Here is a 26615-nt window from a genome sequence, read left to right on the forward strand (position 1 = left end):
TTAGTACTAATGGGGTAGTGCATCACGCCAAAGCAACTCATGGTGATTTTAAAGTGTGTTGGAAAAGATGATTGAAAGACATTCACACAAAACCACCAATTGCTATGGGCAGCCAACTGTGCAAATCAGTGAATTGCTGCATAAATTCTGGCATTGTCAGTCCTCCTTGTACAAAAGCATAACCACAAAAACTGAAGTAACGGAACAGCAGAGGCCTGCTGAATTAATATTGGGGGATCTATGGTAAAGAAATGACTGGCTAACTTCATCTTTCCTTAGCAGAACCCCAAGCAGCCAGGCTGTGTCACTCACCACATGAGCTCCAGGGCAGATTGTCCATTTCCTCTTTATTCCATTATATTTTTTAAACATCAAAAAAATTTACTTGAAGCAGATCCTAATCTCTTTATCAATAGAAGAAATAATTGGCTTTGATTTCAGCTTCTAGAAATAAGTATAATGTTATGATTTTCCTGTCAGCAAACACATTTTTAAAGGGGAAAATACTCTAAAACTAGGCGAGAGAGAAGATGAAATCAAGCGGAAATGCATTCCTCCCAGGAGATAGGCTAGTTTTTTCTTCTTTCTTTTTTTTTTCCTAAGCAGTCATTAAAATCTGTTTCTGAAATCTTAACTTTATCAACTGCAGATAGGAGGGTGGAAATATGTGTGGAGAAATTCTTGTTTGAATTAGTTCCATTTTCCCATAACTCCAGTTGCAATGCATGATAAAATTATCAATGAAATGTCCTAATTTGATCCTTAACCAAAGGGATGTTTTCCTATGAATCATCTGTGTTTGTGGGAGGCAACACTGAAGCTAACAGAGCAGGAATGGGACCCAGATGTTTTCTGAGAAGCTGGTTGCACTGCAGGCTGTGTGTATTACCTAACGTAGGCGACCATATGGAAGAAAAGGTTGGAAACATCCCATTACAAGTCATATATCATTGAGCTGACAGCAAGGATTTCAGCTTATTTTTATTTAAATCATGAAAGCAGCTGCTCAGCTGTCCAGCTGCATTAAATTTAACCCTTTTTCTGTCAAATGAATTTTGCTTTATGAAATGGCAGCCAAACAATTTGGTGCTGTTGCAGAAATACCCAAGTTAGAGGGTGTTGTGAAAACCCCTGTCCTCTCCAGCAGAACAGCACTAACGATGGCATTCTGCCACTGGGTGACAGTGTAGCCACTCCATACACCTGGACTTGATGAAATACCAGCAAGCCTTTTTGCCTGCAAAGGTTGCAAAGGAAAGGCATATGCACTATATAAAGGGAGTACCTGGAGATTTTTCTCCCTTTTGTTGTACACCTTTAGAATGAGCAATTGCATTTTTTTTTCATAGCTGTTGACTTCCTTTTCTGATTAGTACTGATTTTTTTTATTCCCCTTAATTTTTTTTCTCTTTTCTTCTGTTTGTATGGGGTGTTCATCAAATTCCTGATGAAGCTTTTATGATGAAGTCTGATGTAGCCTCTCTTAAATCTCTGCTTTCCTTTTTCCTGGCTCTACTCTCTTTCTTTTCTGCACTCCCCCATATTGTTTTCTCTTTGTTACTAGTACATAAGTTGCTCTGAGGGATTGTCCCTTCACTACTTCTCTTTCCCATTATATACACTGCATATTCTTTACTGTGTTTGTTTTGTTTTTTTTTAAAGAATTTCCTTTTCCATAGATTTGGCATTTATTTAAAAGAAACACTTAATTTACAGAAAGACTGTTCCCATCAGTAGGAAGCAATCTTTGGCTTCCAAATCAATCCTTCATGACATGTTTCAAGCAGCTTATTGATTTGTTATTTTTTAGCACGCTTTTGCTAAAGAAAGAGACTTTAACTGAAGCCTAACAGTTACAGTTAAGTAACAGCCATACAGTAAGTACAGACTTTAATTTCCTGTGTAGAAATCTGTAGAAGAAATAAATATAAGCAGTGTCCAGCATAATACTAAGCCAGATTAGTAGTTTTGGCATGCTAAAGCGTGCTAAAATAAGCTCTTACTGTTTTGGAGACTATATGCTTTATTGTGTGCTGTGTCTACCCTGCCCACCTCCATGTCAGAGTTCTCTATTTTTCTGTCAGAGCATGGAGGTTTTCTTATTTCTCATCCTTTGTGTTTTATATTCCAGTCACAGACCTTTAAGTCTATAGAATATTTTATAAGAATTTCATTCACATCTGTGAATGGGAGGGTTTGAGATAATAAAATGGTATGCTTACATTAGTATTTCTATTTGATACAAATATTTACATACAGATTAATTCTCTCTTCCTTAAACACAATGAAAACACAAGGAGCTTAGCAGCAATTGCTTCCAATTAGTGCTTTCATTCAGTTACTGCAGGAGATCTCCAATCTGGGCACTGAGATGCAACTCAGTAATAGCATCCATCTCTACATAGCTTTAGAAAAGAGGGAAGATCAGGAACTGAGGTCTTCCACTCTGAATAAGAGCAGCAGAAGGTGTTATTCTTCATGCCCAGGTGCTGTGAAAAGCAGCTTAAACACTGCTCTCTTGCAGAAGTAACTTCTGTAATGTTGCTATGTCAGTAATTCCATGCGATTTCTCTAGTTCCTAAAAGTTCAGCTTTATTTTTATTAAAATGACTTTTTTTCCCCTCTCTCTTTCTGTTTCCATTTGCATTTCTATCTCTCCTTCGGTTATTCTTGCTAGACACACAGCTGTACCTAGGATATTATTTTCATACCATAGCAGATGGTATTTTCTGCCAAAACCTACTGTTCTGACTTTTCAAGATTTTCCTCCTCGTTTTATATATTTCACACTCGCCCATTGTGTATATGCTAAGGTTTAAATCTCTCTAATTTATAACAATTCCTTGCAGTTGAGGTAATAATCCAACCACTAGCTGTAGTTGTCTTCTGGGCTTGTGCTGATCCCCCTTCTGCAGGAGCAGCCTTTCTTTACTGGTGCAGCAGTTTCGTCTCTGTGTGTCAGGTGGCATCTGCTTCTTTCATGAATGCACCATGATTTGGATCTGTGGGAAGACTCTGATCTGCTCTGACTAGCATGTAACTGCTTGACCAGTTAGACTTGCAACCAAAATTAGCCTGGAATATTATGTTTCTTCAGGGGACATATGGAAAAGGTTTATTTATTTATTTTTTAAAAGCTTTGCTTCTTGCAAATGTCATTTTGGAGAAAACAGTTTTTTTCCCTGCTATCACATATTATTCTCACTTTCTACAAAGTTACTGTGTTTGCATTATTTTAAAACCAGTTTTCTATCTCTGGTTGTTATAATACACTTGTCTTTGCAGTCAATTCAAAGTAGTATAATCTTACTTTCCTTCCAAATATGATGTCTTGTTTGTACCATTTTCTCTATATTTAATTAGTAAGGGGTTTTTTGGTTTGTATTTTTTTTAAATGGTCCAAGTCCTTTACTGATTTTTTTCTAATTATTTGCCACAATTTTAGGTAATGCAACTGAACTTGAGAGTTTAAATTCTTCATTTTGCTTTTGACTTTCAAGGAGCTGTAGTCTAATTTCCTCAGCTTCTCACATGTGATTTCTAACTGAGCCAGTGTCAGACCTTCACAAATAAGACAATTAATTTAATCATTAGTATGTACATTGATGTAAAAGATGGTGTGGAGGGAAGAGGAATTTAGGGAAGTCTGTCTCATATTTCCATTAATTACCAAATACCTCATTAGGCTTCTAGACATTTTCCAGGCTGTCTCAACACTTTCCAGGCTGCCTCTTTTTGGGAGGCAGTGGGAAGCCACGGTGGGATCTCCTCCTGCAGCACCAGAGGCTGCTTTTAGTCCTGGAGCCTTAACACTGAATCTCACCCGAGGAATTCAATCTGACTTTGCTGAGAGGCCCTCCAGGTGGCAATGCAGACAAACAGGTCAGAGGGACAGCTTGGAAATCCTGAACTGAGAGGATCTGAAGTTTAGATTACCAAAGTGTCATTTTATTTGTGCTTAATGTAAGTTATTAATCATTTTGCCAGGACTGATAAGTTCACTTGAATAACAACTGGGCACAAAACAAAAGGGATACATTTGGTCTATGTAATTCCATTAACATTATTAGTTACTAAGATTAGATGATTCAGATAGAGATATTAGAAAAAACCACACACACAACATTTAAAGACACTAATATTGGTCACTTAGATTTTTACTGTTGGTGCTTCATTCTCTGGAGTCACGTGTAGTGGTAGCCACATATTCCTTGAAGAATTAATAAAAAATACTATTTATGATTTCATGTTATTTATACCAATTTTGCTAAGTTAAAAATATGTTTATAGTTATAAAATATGGAAATAGAAATTCTAGGTGATTTAAAAATATTAACCATGAGGAAATAAAAGACAGCTAATGTGTTTAAAACTTGAGATTTTTCAGACAACAGATTTCAGTGTGTATATATATTGCAAACTATTTGTTTATCAAAAAGGTCTAACTGGTGAAGTTTCATGTCCAAATCCATGTTCTTTAATTTTCAAGAAAGCCAAAACCAAAGTGTCAGCAAGAAAACAAAAGCTAAACCCTAAGTTACATGAAAGCTTTAAATAAGATTTTTCTCTATACTTGTTACAGAGATGTTGCAACAGCAAACAAAAATGAAAACAAGCTCCTGGTGCCAACCTACAGGAATTGATTACTTAAATTACTTTTATTTTTGTGATTATGTGCTAAAGGGATTAGCTTTTTCAGGATGTCTCTATGTCCATTCATAGCATACCAACCTGGTAAGATTGCTTTGCCAAGAACAGACTTTAAAAGGGCTTAATCATCTCAATGAGACCGATTTTTCCAGGTGCACTGATTTGAAGCTACTTGTAAACTTCTTTCAGAAAGCATCCTCAGGAGTTTTATGAACACATATTTAAAGAATATTCTTTCAACCTGATTGACTATCTGAACTGCACAACTGAGTTCTTGCATGACAGGAACAAATATCTGAGGGTCCAGTTTGAATTGGCCACTCAGATGGTTAATATTGATAATCCTCCACTCCACTTTCTGATTTAGAGATATGTTGGGGGATTTTTTTCTGCTAAGTAAAAAAATTTAGGATTTATTGCTGAAGTTTAGTGCATGCATTTCATTTTTCTTGATATATGGTACTTGTTTGTGTCAATTCATTTGTTTGTATTTCACTTTTAGTTCCATGCCACGCTATTATTCTATCTATGCAGGAAACCTTTAAAGGAAATGTTATTGACACTTAGTTTTTGTTTGGTTTTGTACTATATTCAATAATATAAGTGCTGCTTCAGCTAAGCATTCCATACACAAATGTACACAATAAATCTTTTGAGGCAGATTACCAGGCCACTCAGTTATTTACAGAAACCACACAAATGATCCAAGGGGTAATTCATTTGTGCAGATAAAAAAAGAAGTTAACTATAATGCTGTGTAATTCAGAACACATTCCTTCTAGAAAATTCCAAGGCACATTCTAGGCTACATCAGTCACTTCAGAAACTCTGTTATGGAAAATATGTTTCTATGTAGCAGTATGCTATTAGATTATAGCAAGAACATAGAGAAAAGCAGGTTTATACAACCATGAATTTTAAGCACTGTAATCCCATTGTATGTGTACTTCTCTGAGTGTTTCTCTCATCTTTCTGCTGTATATAGGTGTTGTAGATTTTGTGAATTTATTACAGACTAAAGTTTAGTGCAGCACCTGAGGAAGTATTTTAGCTTCTGTTGTGTTCTGTAGGCTTTTCTGGACAAAATACGTGTGTGTTTTCTTGTCACTGTAGGAACCAAACTTGTTTCAAAAAGTTCTTCCAGCCATGTTTCTAATACCCTTATCTCATGAAACTCCTCTGCGTTTGTTTCTTATTGTGTAGTTTATATAGGTAATGGATTTCTAGTGTGTGTGTATGTAAGGTTCTCATCACTGCAATAACTGAGAAGGATAATAATCCAAGTTCCAAACTGATCCATCATGTTCCCTTCACATACAGGAGATTTGTAATACTCATATATGTCCTTTAATGCCCTACTTAGAGAGAATTACACCCTACCTGTAAGCTCCTCATTTGCAGTGTATTCTCTGTCCAAGTTTTTATTTTGGTTTGCTTTTAGGCCTGTTGACTCAACCTGAGTTTTTTAGTCACAGTTTTCTGCTAGGATTTCAATGGCATACCAATATAAAGTAAAGGTATCATTTTTTTCCTATTTAAAGGCAACATATCACTTAAAAATAAATTATATGAGTATATTAGTTTTAATTATATGAGTGTATAAATAATTGATACTGTTTTCATTGGCTAAAATTCTTTCTGACCTTTTTGCCCCATAATTAATTCTGATATATTATCACTATCCATATATTCGTAGATTTGGTCCAATGTGAGCTGTCCAAGATGGAAACTGGGTATTTGAGGAGTAAGAGTATCATACAGGATATGCACATGCATGTAGTTCCTACAGCAGGTGGAATCCCAGGCTAGGCATTAGTACACAATCACCAGCAGAGGCTGAGTGACAGGATAAAGTGATTGAAGAGAGAAGAACTAAAACCAGCAGGGAGTTATTGTTTATTTTAAGGCTGTTGGTGGTGCAATTTTTGGTGCAAGAGCAAGATGTCAAGTGGAACAATGAAAAGAAAAAAATAAAAAGAGAGAACTATGAAGGGAGTCATAACTATTGGTATTTGAAGAGCATTTTCCTTTGGAGAGCAGCAAAAATGAATTTATGAGAGTTCTATTGCTGTTCTGGGAAAGAGGCAGGTGGGCTTTATATGTTTATTTGTCATGTGTCCCAAGAGCCTATATTTATAACTTCTGTAAGCTTAGCAGGGATTTTATACCAACATGCAGATGTTGCTGACTTGTTACCTTTTTGTTATCTCTGTAAGATATTACAGACTCAGTATGAGTACATGAGTTTGCTTGTGTTGGTCTTCATCTAGGAGACAAGAGTCAATTCTTTCTGAGTGGTGCTTCTTCCACCACACATAGGCTCTACCAATGGCAGACTGCAGGTCTTCTCTTTCCTCTGTATGGCAACCTAACATTCCTTGAATTCAGAGCTATATTTGATGGAACACTTAGAGTAGAGTAGACTAGAGTAGAGTGGTTTGCCTGCTGGCTATTTCATGAGAAATAGGAATTTAGTCTCAGTCCATAAAATCATAGAATCTGTTAAGTTGAAAAAACTGTCCAAGGTCATGGAGGCCAACTGTTCATGCAGCACTGCTAAGTCCAGCACAAAACCCCAGCTGTAAGCATCACATCCACATATCTTTTAAATACCTTCATGGATGGTGACTCCACTGCATTCCTGGGCAGGCTGTTCCAGTGCTTGACAACTCTTTTGGTGGAGACATTTTTCCTAATATCCAATCTAAACCGCCTCTGGAACAACTTGAGGCCATTTCATCTCGTCTTACTGCTTGTTTCTTGGGAGAAGAGGCTGACCCCATGCCTTACTACAGCCTCCTTTCATTTGTAGAGAGTGATGAGGTCTCCCTGAGCCTCTTCTTCCTCCAGACCAAAACACCACTAACTCCCTCAGCTGCTCCTCTTAGGACTTGGTTCCAGACCCTTCAGCAACTCTCTTGCCCTTCTCTGGACTTGCTCCAGCACCTCTATGTCTGCCATGTAGAGAAGAGCCCAAAACTGGACACAGGGTTCAAGGTGTGGCCTCACTAGTGCCGAGTACAGAGGGACGGTCACTGCCTGGTCCTGCTGGCCACATTGCTGATACAGGCCAGGATGCCATTGGCCTTCTTGGCTGCTTGGACACATTGACAGCTCGTATTCAGCCAGCTGTTGGGCAGCACCTCTGTGTCCTTTTCCCTGGGCAGGTTTCCAGGCACTCTGCCCTCAGCCTATAGTGCTTCCTGGAGTTCTTGTGACACAGGTGCAGAATCTGGCAATCTGTTTTCTTGATCTCATACAGTTGGGCTCATCCCATCAGTCGAGCATGTCAAACAGATCTAACATTGCCTTTGATGTAGGTATCATCTGCAAAGTTGACACAGGGTACACTTGGTCCCCTCACCCAGATAATGATATGAAATGAAATTGACTCTAAGACTGAGCCCTGAGGAACACCACTTAGGACTGTCTGCCAGCTGGATATAACTCCATACTCCACCTTTTTTTTTTTTTTTTTTTTTTTTTTTTTGTGACCAGTCATTCAGAGAGGTGTTTTTATCAAGAAAAGTGTGTGTCTATCTAAGCAGCCATTTTTTCACAGAGAATTCAGTATTTCTGCCAAAGAATGTTCCCAGTCAACAAAACTGCAAATTTCCATCTGATTATATCAGCTGGAGAATCAGCATGGTTGGGTACTGTTAAACCTGTGTGTGGTTTTGCCTAGTTGCCAGTATGTAAAAGTATTCTATTAGACTTGACAGACCAGATGAGCTCAACTGGACTCAAGAGAGGAGAGGCTGTTCTTGGAGGCTTCTCAGGTACTGCCTTCCCAAAAGTTGTCATCAGATTTTTACAGGATAGGTGTGTGGAATACAATAGTATGTCTTCCTATAGGGTAAGATGTGTGTTTAACAAAGATAAAATTGAGTTAATGATATGATGCAGGCACATCAAGGATTTGTAATAGGACACGATTTGCAGGAAAAGAAAACTCCAGACAGAAATAGACAATTATTTTTGATTCATCTATTGCCTAAGATTTTTGTATAGCAGAAGAAATGAAATGTATTGAATGGAATTATTTTTGTAAATCTAAACATAACTTGCATAAACATAGCAAAGTTTTGTATAGAGATAAAAAATTTTCAACTGCTTTTTTTTTTTTTTTTTTTTTTTAATGCTAAAACACCCAAGAAAGCATACTCAAATCCAGACTCAGATCTTTTTTAAGTTACTACATTCTTCCTCTCCTCATCTTAGTAACAGGCTTCAGTTGTATCAATCCCACATGAGTCTCAGTGCATTTTGACAGAATAATGATAGATATACGTCTTCGCCATTATTTCCTAATTCCAGATATATGTGTCATACTACAAATTTTCTTTCTTTTTTAATAAAATACACATTCTGCACAATTCCCTGGTTAATTCTGATGGTTTTACACCATCAGAATGGAACTCTTATTTGATTTGGTTTTTAAATTATGTTCCAGTACAATGCTTCATAAAGAGAATATGGGGCTCTGGAGATAAAATCATGAATATAGGTCTAATTGGTTTTGCATATGCCTTTTTACTCTAAAATTGGTCAGCTATACTAAAGATATGTAAATAAATACTACTTCTTTCTATCTCACATTTTCCAGACATTTATATTTCAGTACTGAGTATAAATTCACATAGGAGTCAACAGACATGGAGTTCATAAAACTGACGAACCACTGGGCAAAATTATAAAACTACAAAGAATAATTTTTCCGCTTTTCAGTTATTACATATTATTGTTATGAATATGTGTGGGAGAACAACTTAACAAGAAGCCCATTTGAGGCCTGTTTTGGAAACCAAATACCATTAGAAACTGGTCTTTACCATTGTTGCAGCCTTTTGGAAGATACTAGGTCCATCTCCCCCTGATGAAGAGAACATCTAGGAGTCATTCCTCATACACCAGTTGCTCAGTATTTTAGCATGGCTCATAGCCTGATGAGGACAATAAAGCAAATTGATCCAGTTCCTCATCTGTGGATAAATCAGCCCTGTGAGAGAGTCCCACGGAAAGCTGCCAGTTACAGATATAACAAACCTATGGATCTAAATCAGATAATTGTGTGGGTTTACTTAATGAAAAACTCGTGGTTGTCTATTCAAAAATACAGTGTCTGTATTCAGACATATTTGGTTCTTCTTCACTTTGGTCTCTGTTCCTAAATGCATTTACATAAAACTGTAGACTGCAATAAACCTTTTTGAATCTATATGTAGCTTGTTCATTTGTTTTTCTCTAGTTAATGGCAGGTGGAGGTGCTTTCAAGTAACTTTTTTAACCAGTTAGCTTCTACTTTATTCAAAACTAAAGGAGCTGTTCTCTGATAGTGTCATTATGATATCAATAGTAAATTCCTTAGAGAGACTAATCTTGTAGTATCTAACAGTATTTTCTTTAACAGTCATAAGACTCAATGCCATAGTCCAGGCTGTCTGTAATACCCTCTCCTCAGATTCTATTATCTGACATCACTACAGATGTGCCTATGATTATTTTATAAGATTGTCTTGTTGCTGAGCTACTTAACTCATTTTTATGATATAATATTTGTTCTCATTGCTGAAAAAAGACACTGGATTTCTTTCAGATTTTCATACTTAATGCTGTGTTTTTAATATGTGCCCTCCTGTAGGCTTCTGTAAGATTTTGTGAGAAAGGGTTGTAATATTAGTTCTTATATCACACACACACACACATATATATATAAATATATATATATATAAATTTGTCAAGGCTGTGTCCACACTTCTGTAATCCTGTTTCCTTTCATTATCTTGCTCTAATGATTATAATGATAGCACTTATTTTCCATATTTCTATATTATTCAGTATTTAAGTATACAGGCTTACAAAAAATAGAAAAAAAAGCAGAGAGTTTTATAATACTTATGAAAGAATGACATGGCTGATACATAACTGCAAAAAGCTTCTATTCTGGGAGATTTTGAAGGATGTAAACAAAAGGGAAAATTTCAGTAAATATGACAGGATTCATTATGAATGAGTTTAAGAGTAGAAAAAAATTTAAAACACCTAGCACAGCAAAATATTTCAAATAATTAAACTAAAACTATAGATTAACGTACTATTACCTAGATTAATTGGTAATCCAAAAATGAACAACTGAAAATGGTTTCATTGTTTCATTTAAATGGGTAGTTAGGGATTTATTCTGATTGTTGCAAATGGAAACTTAATCTTGGGCACACACCTTGCTTTAAGACCTCTGTCAATTAGTTTGGAGAAAAAGAGGGAGAATTGCTCACTTTTTAGCTGCTGTTTGAAAAATGGGACAAGAAAACAGGAAGGTGAGGCACTGGTGCTTTTGCAAGTTCAATACATGAGTTACTAAAGAATGAGACATGGTAGAATCAAACTCTATTGTATAATAAAGGCAGCAAAATTCCCATAACACTTTTCCCTATTTGAAGAGTTTTAGGCAAGGTGTGGCTTAGATACAGTAGTTCTTTTTCTGAATTCATTACTTTCTTATAAGCTCAGACTCGCTGACTTCTCATGGCTTGGTTAAGTGAAATCACTTTCTTCCCCTTGTTCTTTCCTAGAAGGATTCATACATGGTCCATCTTGCTGGTGGTTTCTATCTCTAAGAGGGGAGCAGAAGCTTACATGGCTAAGCTATGAGATCACCACCTAGAGAAGATCTAACTTCTTATCCTTATGCTTTAGAAATATTTTTTCTTCTATGTTGGACTTGGCTTAGCCAGCTTTAAAGCTTCCCTGGTTTGAAGGAGCACTCAGATACTGAACATTACCTTTGTGGAGACTGTCAAGCCAAAGCTATTGCACTCTACTGGCAATTGCAATTGCATTTTGATTCCTGAGCTGATGTAGAAAAAGATGTCTGGTGTCTGGGTAGCAATTGAGACATAAAACCCCCAAAATTGGGGGATGGAATGTAAGTGAAGGTCTTGTTGAGCAATTGGGTGGAGAGGGATTGCTCTGATGAAGAGTGGCCAGTGGCTGTTCAAGCAGCATGATGTGTTTTGAAATGAACATCATTCAAATGTCTTGTGGCGATAATACCCTTTTGATTGTCTTCTGGGAAAATAAGAACTTTCTAGAGCTACTCTTTCCAACAAGCACTTTCCCAAAGATTTTGCAGACATCAGTGTTCATCTGCTTACTTCCCTTGTTGATAGACAGATGTTTTTCCATTTCATAGGAAAAAAGGCTGTAAGAGGAAGGGCAGGTAGCCTGTTGGCAGGTAGCAAACAGGTACAACTATGAACGAGATGGACAGAGCTGTCCTTAAAATAAGCAGATAAACTGCTGAGCTGTAAGCTTAGCTCAGACTGCTTCTGCTCATTAATTGAGCAATGAAGAACAATTAAATCCAGGAGGGTTACAGTCTTACATATATGCTGTTCTACTGTTTACTTATCAGCTATAGCTATCTGCTCTTCATTTTCCACTTACATCCATTTAATGTGTTTTAACTGGACTAATTGATCCCATTAAAGAAATCCTTACATAATGCTTCAAAAGGTAGAACTGGAGAAAAGTGTTGAATGGTGATATTATAAAGGTTTCAAACAGCTATGTAACCTGTCCAGAACAGAAACATAGACTTTTAATCAAGTGTGTCTATGAAAGGATCTTTGGACATTAATATGTATAGGCAAAAAAATGGCAGGTATGAATAATGACTTAACAGTTACTAAACAGTATCATAAGCCTCATCCTAATGTAATTAAACTTCAGTGAAATTTCTGAGGTAGCTGATGTAAATACAATTCTGGGTCAAATCAGTTTATAATATGACTTTGCATAAGTGTTTTCTTTGACTTGGGGATAACTATGGCCTCACAATGCAAATCAAAACCATATTGTGACCATCAACCTACTGCCTGATGGAAGAAACAAATCTTTCCAGCAAATGTGTAGGATATGCATATTTTATATATCCTCTGACAGACTATGTATGTATATATTTATATTCATACAGATGTCCACTTTTATGAGTGATATATTTTCAAGAGTTAAAAATTCTCTGCTTTCAAATCTAGGGTAATTATCCTGATCACTAAATTTCTGCTCAAAATGGGAAGATGAGGAGCGCTAGTACATGCTTTCACCTATTCATAGTTTCAAATCCAGAAAAACAATTTATTTTGGACACTTTTGTTGTTTAGGCATTGACTACCTGTACTGCCAAGTTTTATTGAAAGCAGCTGGATGCCTGCCTCTGTCCTCCCCCTTTCTTGGAACTGCTGCCAGAACAGGTAGTCAGAAATTAAAAGTAGAGAAATATTTGAGCATCTGTGCTCCCTCTCTCTCTCTTTCTCTGTCTCTCTGTCTCTCTCTCAGGAAAACATCTGTGGCTTCCATAGGAAGCACTCATTTTTTCCCATCAGCAAAGACTCTGAATACCCTTGGGTCTAGTTTTGGCACAGCAAGCCAAGTAGGATGCAGTTTATGGCTTAAAACTTATGGGAGAAATCATTCAGGCAGTCCCATCCCTGGCAGAACACTGAGAGAAATTCCCCAGGCTGCAAGCCACATGTGGGTCTCTGACCTTTTATTCACTCACCATGGGAGAGGTTAACTATTGTTGAGACTTCAGTCCTCCTTTGACATACAAATACAACAATACTAAATAGCCCTTCCAAGATGAACATATTCAGGGCACAACATGCTTTTTAATGCAGAGTTCAATGTAGGGGGAGAAACGCCAAAACAAACACCCAGCCCAAAAACTTAGAATTAGAAAGGATATGTTGCTATAAAACTGAAGCCTGGGTTGGTATTTTTTACAACATTCTGTCGTTGTTCGTATTACTGTGATTTGTGACTTTTTAAAACCAATATAATCATGAGACAGAAATAAATTCTCACACCATTTTTAGCTCTTCATGTGGTCAGTGCCATGATTTATGGAACTAAGATTGCACAACAGCTGGGGTGACATAAGAAATGCATGCAATTATCTGATTTTTAAGGATCTGTTGTATTTATCCAAGTACATTGTTGTTGAGATTAAATAAACAAAAAAGGATTTGTAATTATTGATATGAGGATTGTTGGAAAAAGAACAGAGAAGGCCAAATCCATGTCTTTTTGAAATGTCTGTCTTCTCAGAAAATACTGTAGTAAAGGAAACTATCTTGGATTTTAGTAAGACAGAGATTGGAAATTAACTCTATTTTGGGGAAACAGTCACTTTTTTTTTTTTTTTTTTTTTTTTTTTTCAGCTAAGAAACTGCAGAGACTAAATGTATTGCTCTGTGCTGCATGATCTATGGCAAAGTATGCAGATTGAATAGCCCAGCATTCCAGGCTTTTACCTTAACTACTTGATTACTCTTTCAGTCTTAAAGGCAAGTTATTTTTACTGTGCAGTCCTGTGGCTTTAGTGTAGAGTATGCTGAGGACAAAGTAGGAGCAAATTAGCTCATGCTTCTGCCATCAGCCTTTGCAGCTCTTGTCTGAAGAGGCAAGGCAGACTGATCTCTGAATATAATAGTCCTATGACTTCTCTGATGGGAAGCAGGTTCAGCCACATGCAGTGCCAGAAACTGGGGGAGCGTGGGGGTGTAGGTGGGAAAGAAGCATCAGATTCTGCTTTTCATATCTTTGCTAAGGTAACAACCACATCTGAGACTGAAATTGGTGAAGTCTTGCACAAGGTTGGTTATTGCAAAAAAAATAGTTGCTAAGTCATGGTTGCTCCCTGTGCTAAGCAGAAATATCTTTATTAACCTCTGTTGGCAAAGTAGGTCTGAGAAAAAGTTAGTTAGAAGTGAAGAGTGCTTTTATATTCATTGTGAATAAACAGAAATACCAGAGATCCTGCACTGGAGAAAGATCAAGTACAGTTACCTGATAGACACATGCCTGTCTAACCATTTACAGACCAATTTCCATACATAGCTGATTCCAATACTGTACCATCCTTAAACCATCTATTATCTAATGACAATTTTAGTTAGGTTTGGTTTTTGTTTCCATTACCATAAACACTAACTCATCATCTCTTCTTTTTGTATTAGTCTTTTACATGTAAAAAAATTGCTTCCCTCCTGAGTATTTTTGTTTGTTTTCTCAAGAATACACAACAGAATTGCTTCAAGTTTTCCTACAGGTCTATTTTTCTGAACCCATCTATAATTCTTGTAGTCTTCTTCATGACTATATACAGCTTATCTTGTTTCTCTTAAAGACTTCACCAACATTCAGTAGATTGGATCAATACATTAAATGCTTCTTTTATATAATTAATATATAAAACATAATATAATGAATAACATATATGTTATATAATAGTTATATATAAATGCTTCGGTTAATATCTTTCATATTGATACATCTTTTTGTATCAGCACTGCTACTTTGAGACGTTTTGTTTGTGAGCTACTCTAACTCCATTTTTTTTCCTGATGTATTCCTCCTTGATGAATATTCCTCACAGGATATTTGTGTATTTGGTTTCTCTTTAGTATCTCCCATCTCTGCTCAATTACATGTTTTTCCTCAGTATACCCAGATTTCAAAAATACTATTATGAACCTCACATATTCCAGGAAAAGAGAGATATTTAAATTTTTGTTTTGCTATTTTTATATATTTTAGAAATGTTATAATGTAAGTGCCTGCTTTTTCATCAAAATTATGATTTCTCTTTCATTTTGTGATATAATCTTTGATTCTTCCCTTCTGGATGTGCCTTCTCCAAGTCAGCTCTGCGCCTTCCATGCAGAAGTTTCATTTGGACCATAGCTTACCTAGTAAAAGGTCACATATATTATTCCATGTAGTTTTTTTCCTCTAACCTAATTAAACAATACAACTATATTAGATTTATACAATAAGTGGAAATATGAATAATTTAGCTCATTTGAATACATCAATGGTTAATGTCAATTTCTTTTATATAATTGAAAGATACTGATGTTTTGGAATAGATGGGAGGTTCCCCAGGCAAGAATAGAAGCAACAAACTGCACCACAGGAAGAATTTTGAGAGCAGGGAAGAGAGAAATCAACATCTATTTTTCCATGTGAAGGAATGGGCAGAGTGCTGGATTGACCTCAGCATATTTTTATTCTCCTTGAAATTAAAAACTTAAAACCAGTCACAGTTTACTGCCCTTGGCCTCAAAAGAGGGCTGGCCAGCAGGATGGCTGTGTTCCATCTTTATTTTGGACATTTATCTTCCATGGCAAGCTTTTTCCTTTATGATATCAGTGAATATTGACCCATTTCCTTCATTCAGAAATTGGTTGACTTGGTTTGGTTTTTTTAAATGCTGAGAACAGCCTTCTGTGTTCTCCATTTTTTAATTAAAGGATTAATTTCTCCTTATGACATGCTGGCTTTAAGAGAAATCTTCATCTAGAGTGACTTTTAGCCTTGAGCTTCCACTGTCTGTCTTGAATACTTTTCTGGTGTTTCTTCACTGTACTGGAAATCCCTTCTGCTTGTCACTCAATTGTTTTATCCCTCTCTGCACATTCTTAATCCTTTTTTTCACGTTTGCCATTAGTCACAGTAGCCAGCTTTTCCCCATCATGTCTTTTCAACATCTGCAGCAAAGTTTTTCCCATCAGTGATCTAATGTCTGTGGGTTATACTTAAAGGCTGGGATTACTTTTTTAATATTTTTTCCCCACATACAGTGGAAAAATTTCCATTTTGGAGCTCATAGCTAGTCAGCCCTCTCTCTAGAGGATATTTAGTATACCAGTGAGTGGAGATCACTTTGCAGCACCTTTGTCAGCTCTTCAGGCTGACAGAGCACTCTTGGTTCTCTTCACCACCTGCCAGGGTGGTAGTGCACTTCAGCTGCACTCTGAAAAGAAGGCATCCTTATAGAAACAAAGAATATTTTATGTCTGCTAATGATGGAGAGGTTGGACACTGAATATCGCTTGAGTGTAGTATTGTATTAAACTGAAATAAAAATGAAAGGCTTGAAGAGATTGAATTATGTCTGTAGATGCCTCTTTGGAAAATATTGCACAGCCAAGTACTATCTTGTCCAAATTCTGAAATGTTATGTTTAGCAATTTTTCTTCCATGTACAAACTACCTTTATTTTTTATTTCCCCTGTAGCTGTAATTTTTCCTGTATTTTCAAGCAAGGATGAAGGCATAAAGGAGAGCTCCCATCTCCATTGTTCCTTTAATTAATGTGTCCCATCTTTTAAGCAAAACTTTATTCAAAGCAGGATTAAGCAGTATGGTACCTAAACTTTTCTTACAGCCATGACCATAGAAGTGTACCCTTATTCTTACATATATGTACATCCTTTCTCACTTAGAATGCTGAATTTAAAAGCATTCAATTCTTTAAGCCAAAGAGAACAATATAAATTTGATAAAATATAAGATTTGCGCAGTAATCTATCAGTTAAGGTAAAATAAGCCTCATTTTTTTAAATAAAGAAGATTAAACTGTTCTTTACCTATAAATTAAGTAATATCTTGTGAAGTGAAGTGCTTTTTTGCAGATGTCTGTATAACCCTCCAAGTTGTGTTTGAGCTAGAAACGATGCAGTGTGGTGCATGCAGCTGTGCTATAGGTGCTGACAGGTGTAAAAGTAAATGAGATGTTTCATCTCGATGGACACAATTCTTGTTTAAATGTTTAAGATAATAAACTCAACAAATTTAGCCAAACTGAAAGACAGTTTTCTCAAATGTTTCATTTCTTCAATGAACTCACAATGAACTTCATAATACTTTCAATATTATTTGGCCTGTTAGCCTACAACAGATTAAACTGGCATTAAATTGGTTTACTGGTTATCTAAGTTTTTAATTTCATTTTACCATCATTTTACCAACTTTTCTGAGCATTTCAAATACAAAAGGTGACATTCAGAATAAAGGCCTTCTGAAACTGTTGATCTTTGAACTTGTTTTTCAGAACTGTTGTGTCAGAAATAAAACTAAAACAATATGAAAGAAACTAGAATACTGTTGTGCTCTAGAACTTAAAATTGTAAATTGTAAGTTTTGGTCACAGGTTTATGGAATTTTTAAGCTCAGATGATGATAGATAATTCTAAACACTAATTTTCATTTTTTTGAGAATTAATAGCAAAACTATGTAACCGACTTGGTTCAGAAGTTATTTTAAAATGTTTTTAAATGATAAAAAGGATTTTTCTCTTTAACATGATTTTACTTTGAGGACAAGTTGATATAAACATTTTAGGGTGATCTGAAAATTTATAGATGGAATTAGGTAACACTATAGAAAGTATTCTCAGATGTTTCAATAAAATACTATGAGACAAATTTTATAGTGAAGGGATAGAGTTTATATACATGTTAATCAGTATGATGTTGATCCTTTCTCCAGCTTGCATTAGGTCATCGCAAGGTGAAGATTTAATAATTAGCATATTTTGGGATTCCTATTCATATGATTGACAGGAAAGCTTCCCACTTCAGTAACTATTTTTGTCTTTTGGGGAATGAGGTAAAATCTTTCTAATCCTTGTGCTTAGGTTGTGAATTATCCTGTGACTCAAGAGAGAAGGTATTTTGTAGGTAACAGTTCAATAGGATACATTTATCTACACAAGTGATTTGAGAGGCAGTGGACTGACTCTCCTGAGTGAAGGACATGATGCCAGATAACATGCTGCTTGCACATAAGCCATTTTAGGTCTACATAAAACTGCAATAGCACTGTCTGTGCAAAAATCCCCATGTATTTAACTGAGGAATGTGACTTACTAGCTTGTGTGCAATGCCAGGAAAGACAGAGTCAAGCTGGTGTTGCTGTGCTGAGATTTAGCAGCTTATGTGCTTGCTAGCTCAGACATCTCTGCAGTGCACTTGATTTCATACTGAGGATGTGTCCAGCTGTGAAAGCAACTGAGAAATAGATACTCTTTCTCCAAATCTTTCTTTGTCTTTCCTGGGTAGGTAATATAAGCCTTCTAAGGTATTTGGGCTTTTGCAGCCTGTGTTTTCATGCATTATCTAGCCTTAGAGTCTCAGACCATATTTTAATAAAAGAAGGAATGTTTAAAACATTTAACAGAACACAAAGGTGTATATATCTCTTCCCTATTGTTTTCTCTTTATTTGTTAATAGTGAAGTATAAAACCAATGGGTATGTCATAAAAGAAGAAACCACTGTGAGTGAACTATCAATATGTTTGGAGGCTGTTGAAGATGCTTTGCTAAATCCTTAATCACAGAGTCATAGAATAGTTAGGCTTGGAAGGGACCTCTAGAGATAGTCTGGTTCCACCTTCCCTGCAGTGAGCAGGAGCATCAGATGCACACCTTGTTCTAGGTCAGGGGTGTGCAATCTGTGAGACCTGCTGCACCAGGAGTCTGAAGGTGTGCCATGAACCTTTATGGAGAATTTCCAAACATCTGCTACTTTTACAGAAATACTGAACAAAAGCTTTGAAGACACTATTATTGTAGCTGTGTCTGTTCCCCTGTATCCACATTCCTTCACACACACAAAAAAAAAAAAAAAAAAATCGGCTTCCCTCTTTCTTCTGCATATATTTCCAAGTATAAGGGGATCATCACACTGAAGAGGAACCTTCCTGTTTCCTAGCTTCTCTTTCCATCTATTATTATTGCAACTTCTTTTAAAGTGCAATCTGCTTGGTCTGTGCACTGTACAAGATTCATGATTTCTGTATTTGCTGCTAATGTTATGGCATTTCTCTACTAGCCTCAGACTGCTCTTCTCCAAACAGTACCGAGAATGAAGATCTATTTATTATCCAAATCCTGATGTTCAGAAATAGAAAATTTATGTCTCAGAAGTGGGGGAAGAAGCTTACTATGTCATCTTGTGTATTTCAGCACCTGTAACAGTCATCTGTTGAGAAATGGGAAAACAAAATATGGTATTGGTGAAAAATGCAATTGGGTACTTGTGAAATCTGGAATAGTTCGTGCAATACTTTTGTTATTAATATTATCAAGTTTTCAGCCTTTTTATCAAGATCTCCATCTTTAGTTGGAAAAGACAGTGACATTACACACCCACAGCCTTGTCAGACAAAGTCTAAAAAGTATACTGTCCTTACTATTCATGGTATGAAGTTGTCTAGTACCTGTGAAGAAGCCATGTCCAAAATTGTATGTAAAGGTCATAAAAAGTGCCTTAATCATGTTTATTTTGTAGTATCAAACTACTCTGACATAACTTTGACAATGCTCAGCAACACTTTGAGAGGACTGTTTATCATAGTTGCCAGTACCAGGTCCAATCTATGATGTGAACAGCAAACTCAATTAAATATATGGATGTGCTGATCTTTCTGAGCCCTCTCCAGAGCTAAGAATACATTATCCAGCACAGAGGTGTTCAGAAAATTCAATATAAGCATGCCCATTCATATGATGATGTACCCCAGAAGTTGTGGGTAACAGTTGCAAGTTGTCTCGGCAGCAAAATTTGAAGTGAACATGTCTAGGCAGAATCTGAGAAATGTCAGAGAATCATTGAATGATTTTGGAAAAGGATCTGAGGTGGTGTGGTTCAAGACTCTTCTTTCTCTTTAATGCAGAACTATCTTTGGACATTTGTCTACATTTTTAGAGCAATGTCTGAAGCCTTCTAATTCTATCCAGATGAAATCTGCAGGAGGAAAGAAAGACATCATGTCTAGGCATCTCAGATATACAAAGACATTACAAAAGAGAAAATGGCAGAAAGCAACATTAGTGTTCAGCCACAAAGCTAATCATGCAGAAGTGGGTGCCTGAATTTAGCTAATGATTTTAAAGTACTTTACAGCCTAATAAACTTCGATTGCTCCAGTGGGAATTTCCTGTGAAGAGCAGACTCAGTCAATCCATTAGTTAAGCCATCTTCGTTCTTGTGAATAATGTTATTTGCATTTCTGCAACTCAGGGAGAGAATATGGGCTGTATGGAAATAGTCTGTATGAAAGGAGGTAATGTAAATATTTGTACCCTTCCAGCAGTCTAAAGGACAGTCTATAATTAATCTGTAGTTACTTGAACAGGTAAGTGTAACAAGTGTTTATATTAGGGTGGCAAAAACTTTGCATTTAACTTGGCTAAATATAGGGTTGTGAGAAATCCTGCTTTTAGACTTCTTCCATATATAACTATTCTCCACTGTAATTTTTCATTTTAAGACAGAAGTTAAATTATTGTTCTTATGTCATATTGTTGGTAGGGGAATTTAGTTCAGTGTAAAAAAGAAAAAGGTATAACACGAAATTCACTCATTCTTTCAAAACCAGCTGAATTATGAAACCAATATGTGAATATTTTTATCAAAGGACAAATATTAGTGGTTTGGACAATATAAGAAGAAATGAGAATTTCTGTTAAAATAATTTAGAAAGTGTAATAACCCAAAACCAAACAACTAAGAAAAAAACCTAACTCATTAGCATGTGAGAGTGTTGAATAGAAAAGACAAAATATCTGCACATAGGATTCAGGAAATATATTTTCCCAAGGGCATTAGAAAAATACTGGTCAACTATAGTTCAGCTTGTCTGGTGGAATGCTCTTTTTCTGCTTCCTGCTGCCCACAGTATTGTCTGCTCAGAGTTCTGGCACGTATTGTCTCTGAGCCTTCCATTCCTGACACCACCTGATTGCAGGATTCATTCAAGTGGGTCAAGCCTTGTGACTCCAAAATATGTAGCAGCAATCAAAAGAAACTGAACTCCAACCTACACAGCAAGTTTCTGCTTGGTAGCCCCATACAGCTGGCTCTGTTCAGGGCAGCTCAGCATTACAGAGTGCAGACAGCCAGAATTGCTGTCATGCAAGTAAGGATGTGGCCCCTTAATTTTTTATCCTGATGTTTGGGTTTTTCTTAGCCCCTCCACCTCTCAGAACCTTGCAGCATTATTGCTTCTTGAATGCATTATTTCCATCAAGTACTGGCAGTCCTGACACTGATAGGCAGTGAATCAATGCTTTTATAGAATTGTGAAGCCAAACTAGTTTTGCAGATCCACAGTGTGCAGTATGTGCTTTTCCGTTCTGGATATAATAACTGCAATTCAAAATACTCCCCCACAAGCATTGATTGCATGCTTTAGGAAATTCACAGTAAAGAATTTAATTAAGAAAGAAGCAACTGCATCACTTCATTTAAAAAAGAGAAATTCACCTGAGATATTTTTGTTCATTTTCAGACTATAATAGCAATAACCATCTTTAGCTGAGGACATTTCCTGGGGCTTAATGGCCCATGGCTGTGCTTCTTCAGGTGATCATCATCATCTCCCAACAGTCATTAATCCCCCACGAATGCCCTGCACCTCAGTCATTAAATGTGCTTCTTCTGAAAATGAAATAGTTCTATATTTAATGCATCTTCCAGGAATAGGGGTGATCTTTCTGAGGTGAGGAATGAAAGAAGTTTATTAATGAGTCAAAGAAGTACTAATTATGACAAGTGGCAAGTTCTGTTTCTGGAGATAGCACGGCAAAGATTTTTTCCACAGTAAGATTGTATTGTATGCAAGTCATTGTTTTATGTACATCACAATTTACAGTCATCTCAGTTGCATAACAGCCAGATCAGAAATACAGATAGTTATTTGTAGTTAGATTTCTTCTGCAGAGCATCTCAGCATAGAGAAATCTCACAAAAAACATGCAGTGTGTGACTGCAGTTTTAAGAAGGCCTGTTTAAAAAGACTTTCCTATAAAAATAGCTATAAAAATAGAGCTATAGAGCTTTGCAAGGTGTTTGTGATAATAAGAAAATAAAAAGAAGTTAAATCTTTCATACCTAAAGTCTGAAACTTCTACAAAAAAAATCTTTTGGTGAGCACTTTATGAGTCTTTCCTACAAATAGGACCACAAGTACAGTACCAACAGCATCATTGGTGTTTTTAACACAGTAGACAGCCTACCCCCTGCTCAAATAGAATTAAAGCCTTCAATGAAAATAATTGGAATTCAGAAAAATTGAATGAAAATTGGGGGATTTTCATTTTTTATTTGAATTTTGCTTACTCCTATGTTGTTCTATTTTCATCTTGTGCTACTAAGCATGCATAAGCATGTACACCTAACATACACATTGCATGAAGCCTGTACCTGTCCTGAAAAGATTCTGAGAGGGATCAGAGCAGACACTGCCTTCACTAAGTGAAAAATTAGTACCTTTTGGGTATTATGGTAATTTATTATTTATGTTGGACATTCTGATCCCATGTACTTCAGTGAGTGACTGTGTAGTTAAAGACAGAAGTAGACCTTTGGGCTATGCATTATTAAATGGTGAATGTTAAATTATGTTAATGTTAAAATTAGAGCTTTTCTAGTCAGGACCTTTAGATAGCAGATTGACCTGAAAAAAGAATTATTATAACCTGACTCAAAAATTTAGTGTCAAAATTTCCTCTTTCAAGCAAAAACTATTATTAAAATATCTTTCAGTATAAATAAATTGTTTTGTTTTACTCACAGAAAAAAATCACTTCAGTAACCAATAACAACTGCCTTAATTTTGAAATTTTCCAGGTTAGAGCAATTTTTCTTTGTGAAAGACAAAGGTTCCTTCCAGACAATTCTAAATACAAAATATCTCATGTGCAAGTTTTATCTTGCTCCATTGTGGGTTCTAAACAGAACTTTTACTTAATTTAGACTTTACTCTTAAGTCTTTCCTATTCATTCTAATGCAGTTTTCAGCACATAAGCTTTTGAAAAAAAATCATTAGATCTCTCAATAAATTCACCAAATAAAAAAATAAAATTGCAAAAAGCTAAGGACAAGATAAAGAGTATTGCACTTTTAAGTTATTTTTAATCTACCTTATACCTCATCCTGAACAGCAGGTTGGGGAATAAGTACTTATGTGTTGTGTTGCAATTTGAACACTTCTTTTGCTATAGATCCAGTTTAAGCTTAGTCATACCCTATGAGGCCACTTAGTGTCAGCATTCTTCAGATCATTTGTCAAAATTCAACAGGAATGTCCATTATAAAGAGCAGTACAAAAAAGAAAGCATATTTTTCTAAAGTGAATTTATTGGTATACCTAGAATTCTTGGGTTTTTTACCTCAACTTCTCTGTTTTCACCCGTTCATTATGTTTACAGATCAGCAGAACTAAAGAAAAAAACCCAACCAAAAAAGTACCCAACCTCGTATAATGTTTCTCATTCTAATTGTAAATTCTGTGTTGTAGGTCTTGTTTTCCCTCTGTGCTGCATTCTGGGGAATCCAAATTATGAAGCGGATCACTTCACTGAAAGACAAACACCACTGAAAGAGCAGATCTAACATCACCTTAAATATGGAAACAGCACTTTAGAATAACCTTCTAAGTTCCTTGGAATTAATCAACCGTGAATCATGCTGAATTGCAATCAGTTCACCTATGATATGAGAGATTTGTGATTTTTGGGTGAAGGTTTGAAAGATTCTTAAGGGTGTATATTCATTTTTATTTGATTTTTTTAAGGAAAAATTTAATTTCATCCCAGTTTAAATCAAATATTTGTTCAATCATAGATTTTTACATTCATAGGATTACATATTCTTAGAAATCATGTCAAACTAATTTCATTTTGCAATGATTTTGTTAGTAATATTATGTGAAAAGTATTTTTCACAAGAGGAATAATTAAAATCATATCCGATGTAACCTTCTATAATGTGATTGACTGTCTTCTTATTGGGCCTAAACATAAACATATGTGAATGTTATTTTTTCTGTAATGATTGAATTACACCAGAATCTCTATGTCTTGCCCAATTCAGTGTTCATAACATAGCTACATGAGGATGAGTAGTTAAGGCAAGAAAATTATTAAAAACAGCATGATAAAATAACTCAACCTAGTATGAGTTGAAACATCTTCAATAAAATTGGCTGATGTATGTGTTGTACAATGCAGACACGCAGTTTAGGCTGAGTTATTTACAGAATACACCTGCTTTGCCAGCTTTAGATAGTGATCAAACCAGGATGTGCATGTGGGTATCCCACTGACACTCACGTGACAAAATATTTGCAGGGCTGAGCCCTTCATTTCTGGTAATTTCCTGCTGGGTGATGTCAGGGGAGATGCATGTCTTGTCTTTCAGAAGCTCTTGGAAAGATGGTGTGTACTAAGATAGGAAAATTAAATACAAATGGTAGAGGGAGTCTCCAAACAGCAGGATTGGCAAAAATACTTGATCTAGGTTGTTTTTCTTTCCTCACACTCATCCAACTTTTCTTTTGGCTCCAAGCCTTTTAGAAGTGCTTAAAGTCAAGTAGCTAAAAAGTGGAGTCTGTCTTAGATGCTTCAAATTAGTAATAATACCTGGATTTAAAAATTAGTTTAAGTTAGTGTTCTGTTTTTTTACCCATTTTATTCAGACATCTCAGATTTAGGCAGCCTACTTTTAATTAACCCATATTTTCCATCTCTAGCTGTAGCAGATGCCACTGTCTGTGGGATGGGATATGTCCAATAAATTTTCAGAAACACAGTAATGTTATTTATATAAAATTGTTGCAATATCTAGTGATTGTATTATCTTAAATGTTAAATAGAACTATCAAAATGCTTGCATTAAAAGGAACCTCAATGATAGGTTATTTAATATATCATTTAAAAATAACAAAAACTGATTGTAGAAGTACAAGAAAATCTACAAACTTCTTATATGGCCCTTTGAGTTAGTGTGCCTCTCTTTTCCAAATCTGTAATGCTGACATGGTCAGTTTAATATGGCATAGCAAAAAATCATATTAAAAGTCAGTTTCCTTATCAAAATTAATCCTTCAAAGAGACAGGAACAGATTAAAATATAACATTTTCTGCATTTGAAAACTGACAGTTTTGGAGGGGCAACAATGAAGAATTAAGTAAAATTAAATTAATTTTAAAGCTGTCCTATGGAATGTCAGATATTAACAAAAGGAAAGTGATTTCAAGGGCAAGTGTACAATATGTCTGATGAGGACAAGCTAGTCATTAAAGCAGAGGCCAAACAAATTTCCACTTTTCTAAGGTTTTTTAGATCCCAAATGTTTTGCTTCCAGGGACTTGCCATTGTGTATAGGCTGTTTGAAAGTGAGGTGCTGGAGTGGAACAGTCTTCCACTGATCAGTAGGGTCTGAGAGCAGCTCCTGAAGGCTTGAACAGGCTCGTGGTGGATGTGCAAGACTCGTGTGCTTTACAATAACACCACCTGGGTATGTATGAGCAATCCTTTGGCTGTAGACTGAAAGCCAGGATTTGCCATTCTTGGAGAAGAGAGTTTCAGGGACAAGCTCTTAGAAATGTCTTTGCACTATTCTTTCAGTAGCTATGTGGTAAGTAACTGTATCCTTGTCAACTTGCTTGTCACAAATTTTTAGAAATACAAATTATATCATATTTTAGGCACCTAACACCACTGCTGGATCTAGTTTATGCTGGTTTTGTATCCACTGCAAAGAGTGAAATAATCATCCCAAAGGTGTCTGGGTGGGAGTAATCAGGAGAATTTGGAGACTCTTTGGCCACTGAATTGAATTATGTGCAGTTAATATATATCATGCTTTTAATTCAATTAGTTTAATGCAAACTGAAAACGATGCTCATTGTACCATGATATTTTGATAAGCCAGCTTTCTGTCCTCAGTTTTTAAATATTCCATTACTTATTTCTTTAGAATTTGACCATGTCATGTGGTTTGAACAATCATGTGGGATCAAGTGAAATAAGGTGAATTATGTGAGGACAGTAGTGAAAAAAATATTGATGCAGAACTAATAGATACTATATGAGTAACTTTCTTTCCTCTGGTAAACAACTCTTTCAGGTCTCTAGAAAGAAAAAACATTCTAGAGACTAACAGCCTAGCCTCACATATCCAAGCATTGAACTTCATAAATAACATTTGTAATTTGCACTGTTGCGTAAGACTTGCTTTTGGTCTTGTTTGTTATTAAACTCCCCAGTGATACACCTTAGGAGAAAAATGTGGATAAACAGAACTTTTTTTCATCAGGACTGTTAA

At 35.9% G+C, this 26615-nt stretch overlaps 1 protein-coding gene across 1 annotated transcript in view; it reads left to right on the plus strand.

The window, feature by feature from the left end:
- The window catches only part of AGMO (alkylglycerol monooxygenase), a 185557-nt gene extending 161291 nt beyond the window's left edge, over window positions 1–24266 (plus strand). The window contains exon 13 of the mRNA XM_079302920.1: window positions 23805–24266. Coding sequence (XP_079159046.1) covers window positions 23805–23885 — 81 coding nt within the window. The 3' untranslated portion in view covers window positions 23886–24266. The remainder of the gene's footprint in view (window positions 1–23804) is intronic.
- Window positions 24267–26615: the final 2349 nt, after the last annotated feature.

This window comes from Erithacus rubecula (genome assembly GCF_903797595.1).
Source record: "Erithacus rubecula genome assembly, chromosome: 3".
In the NCBI taxonomy this organism is placed as follows: domain Eukaryota; kingdom Metazoa; phylum Chordata; class Aves; order Passeriformes; family Muscicapidae; genus Erithacus; species Erithacus rubecula.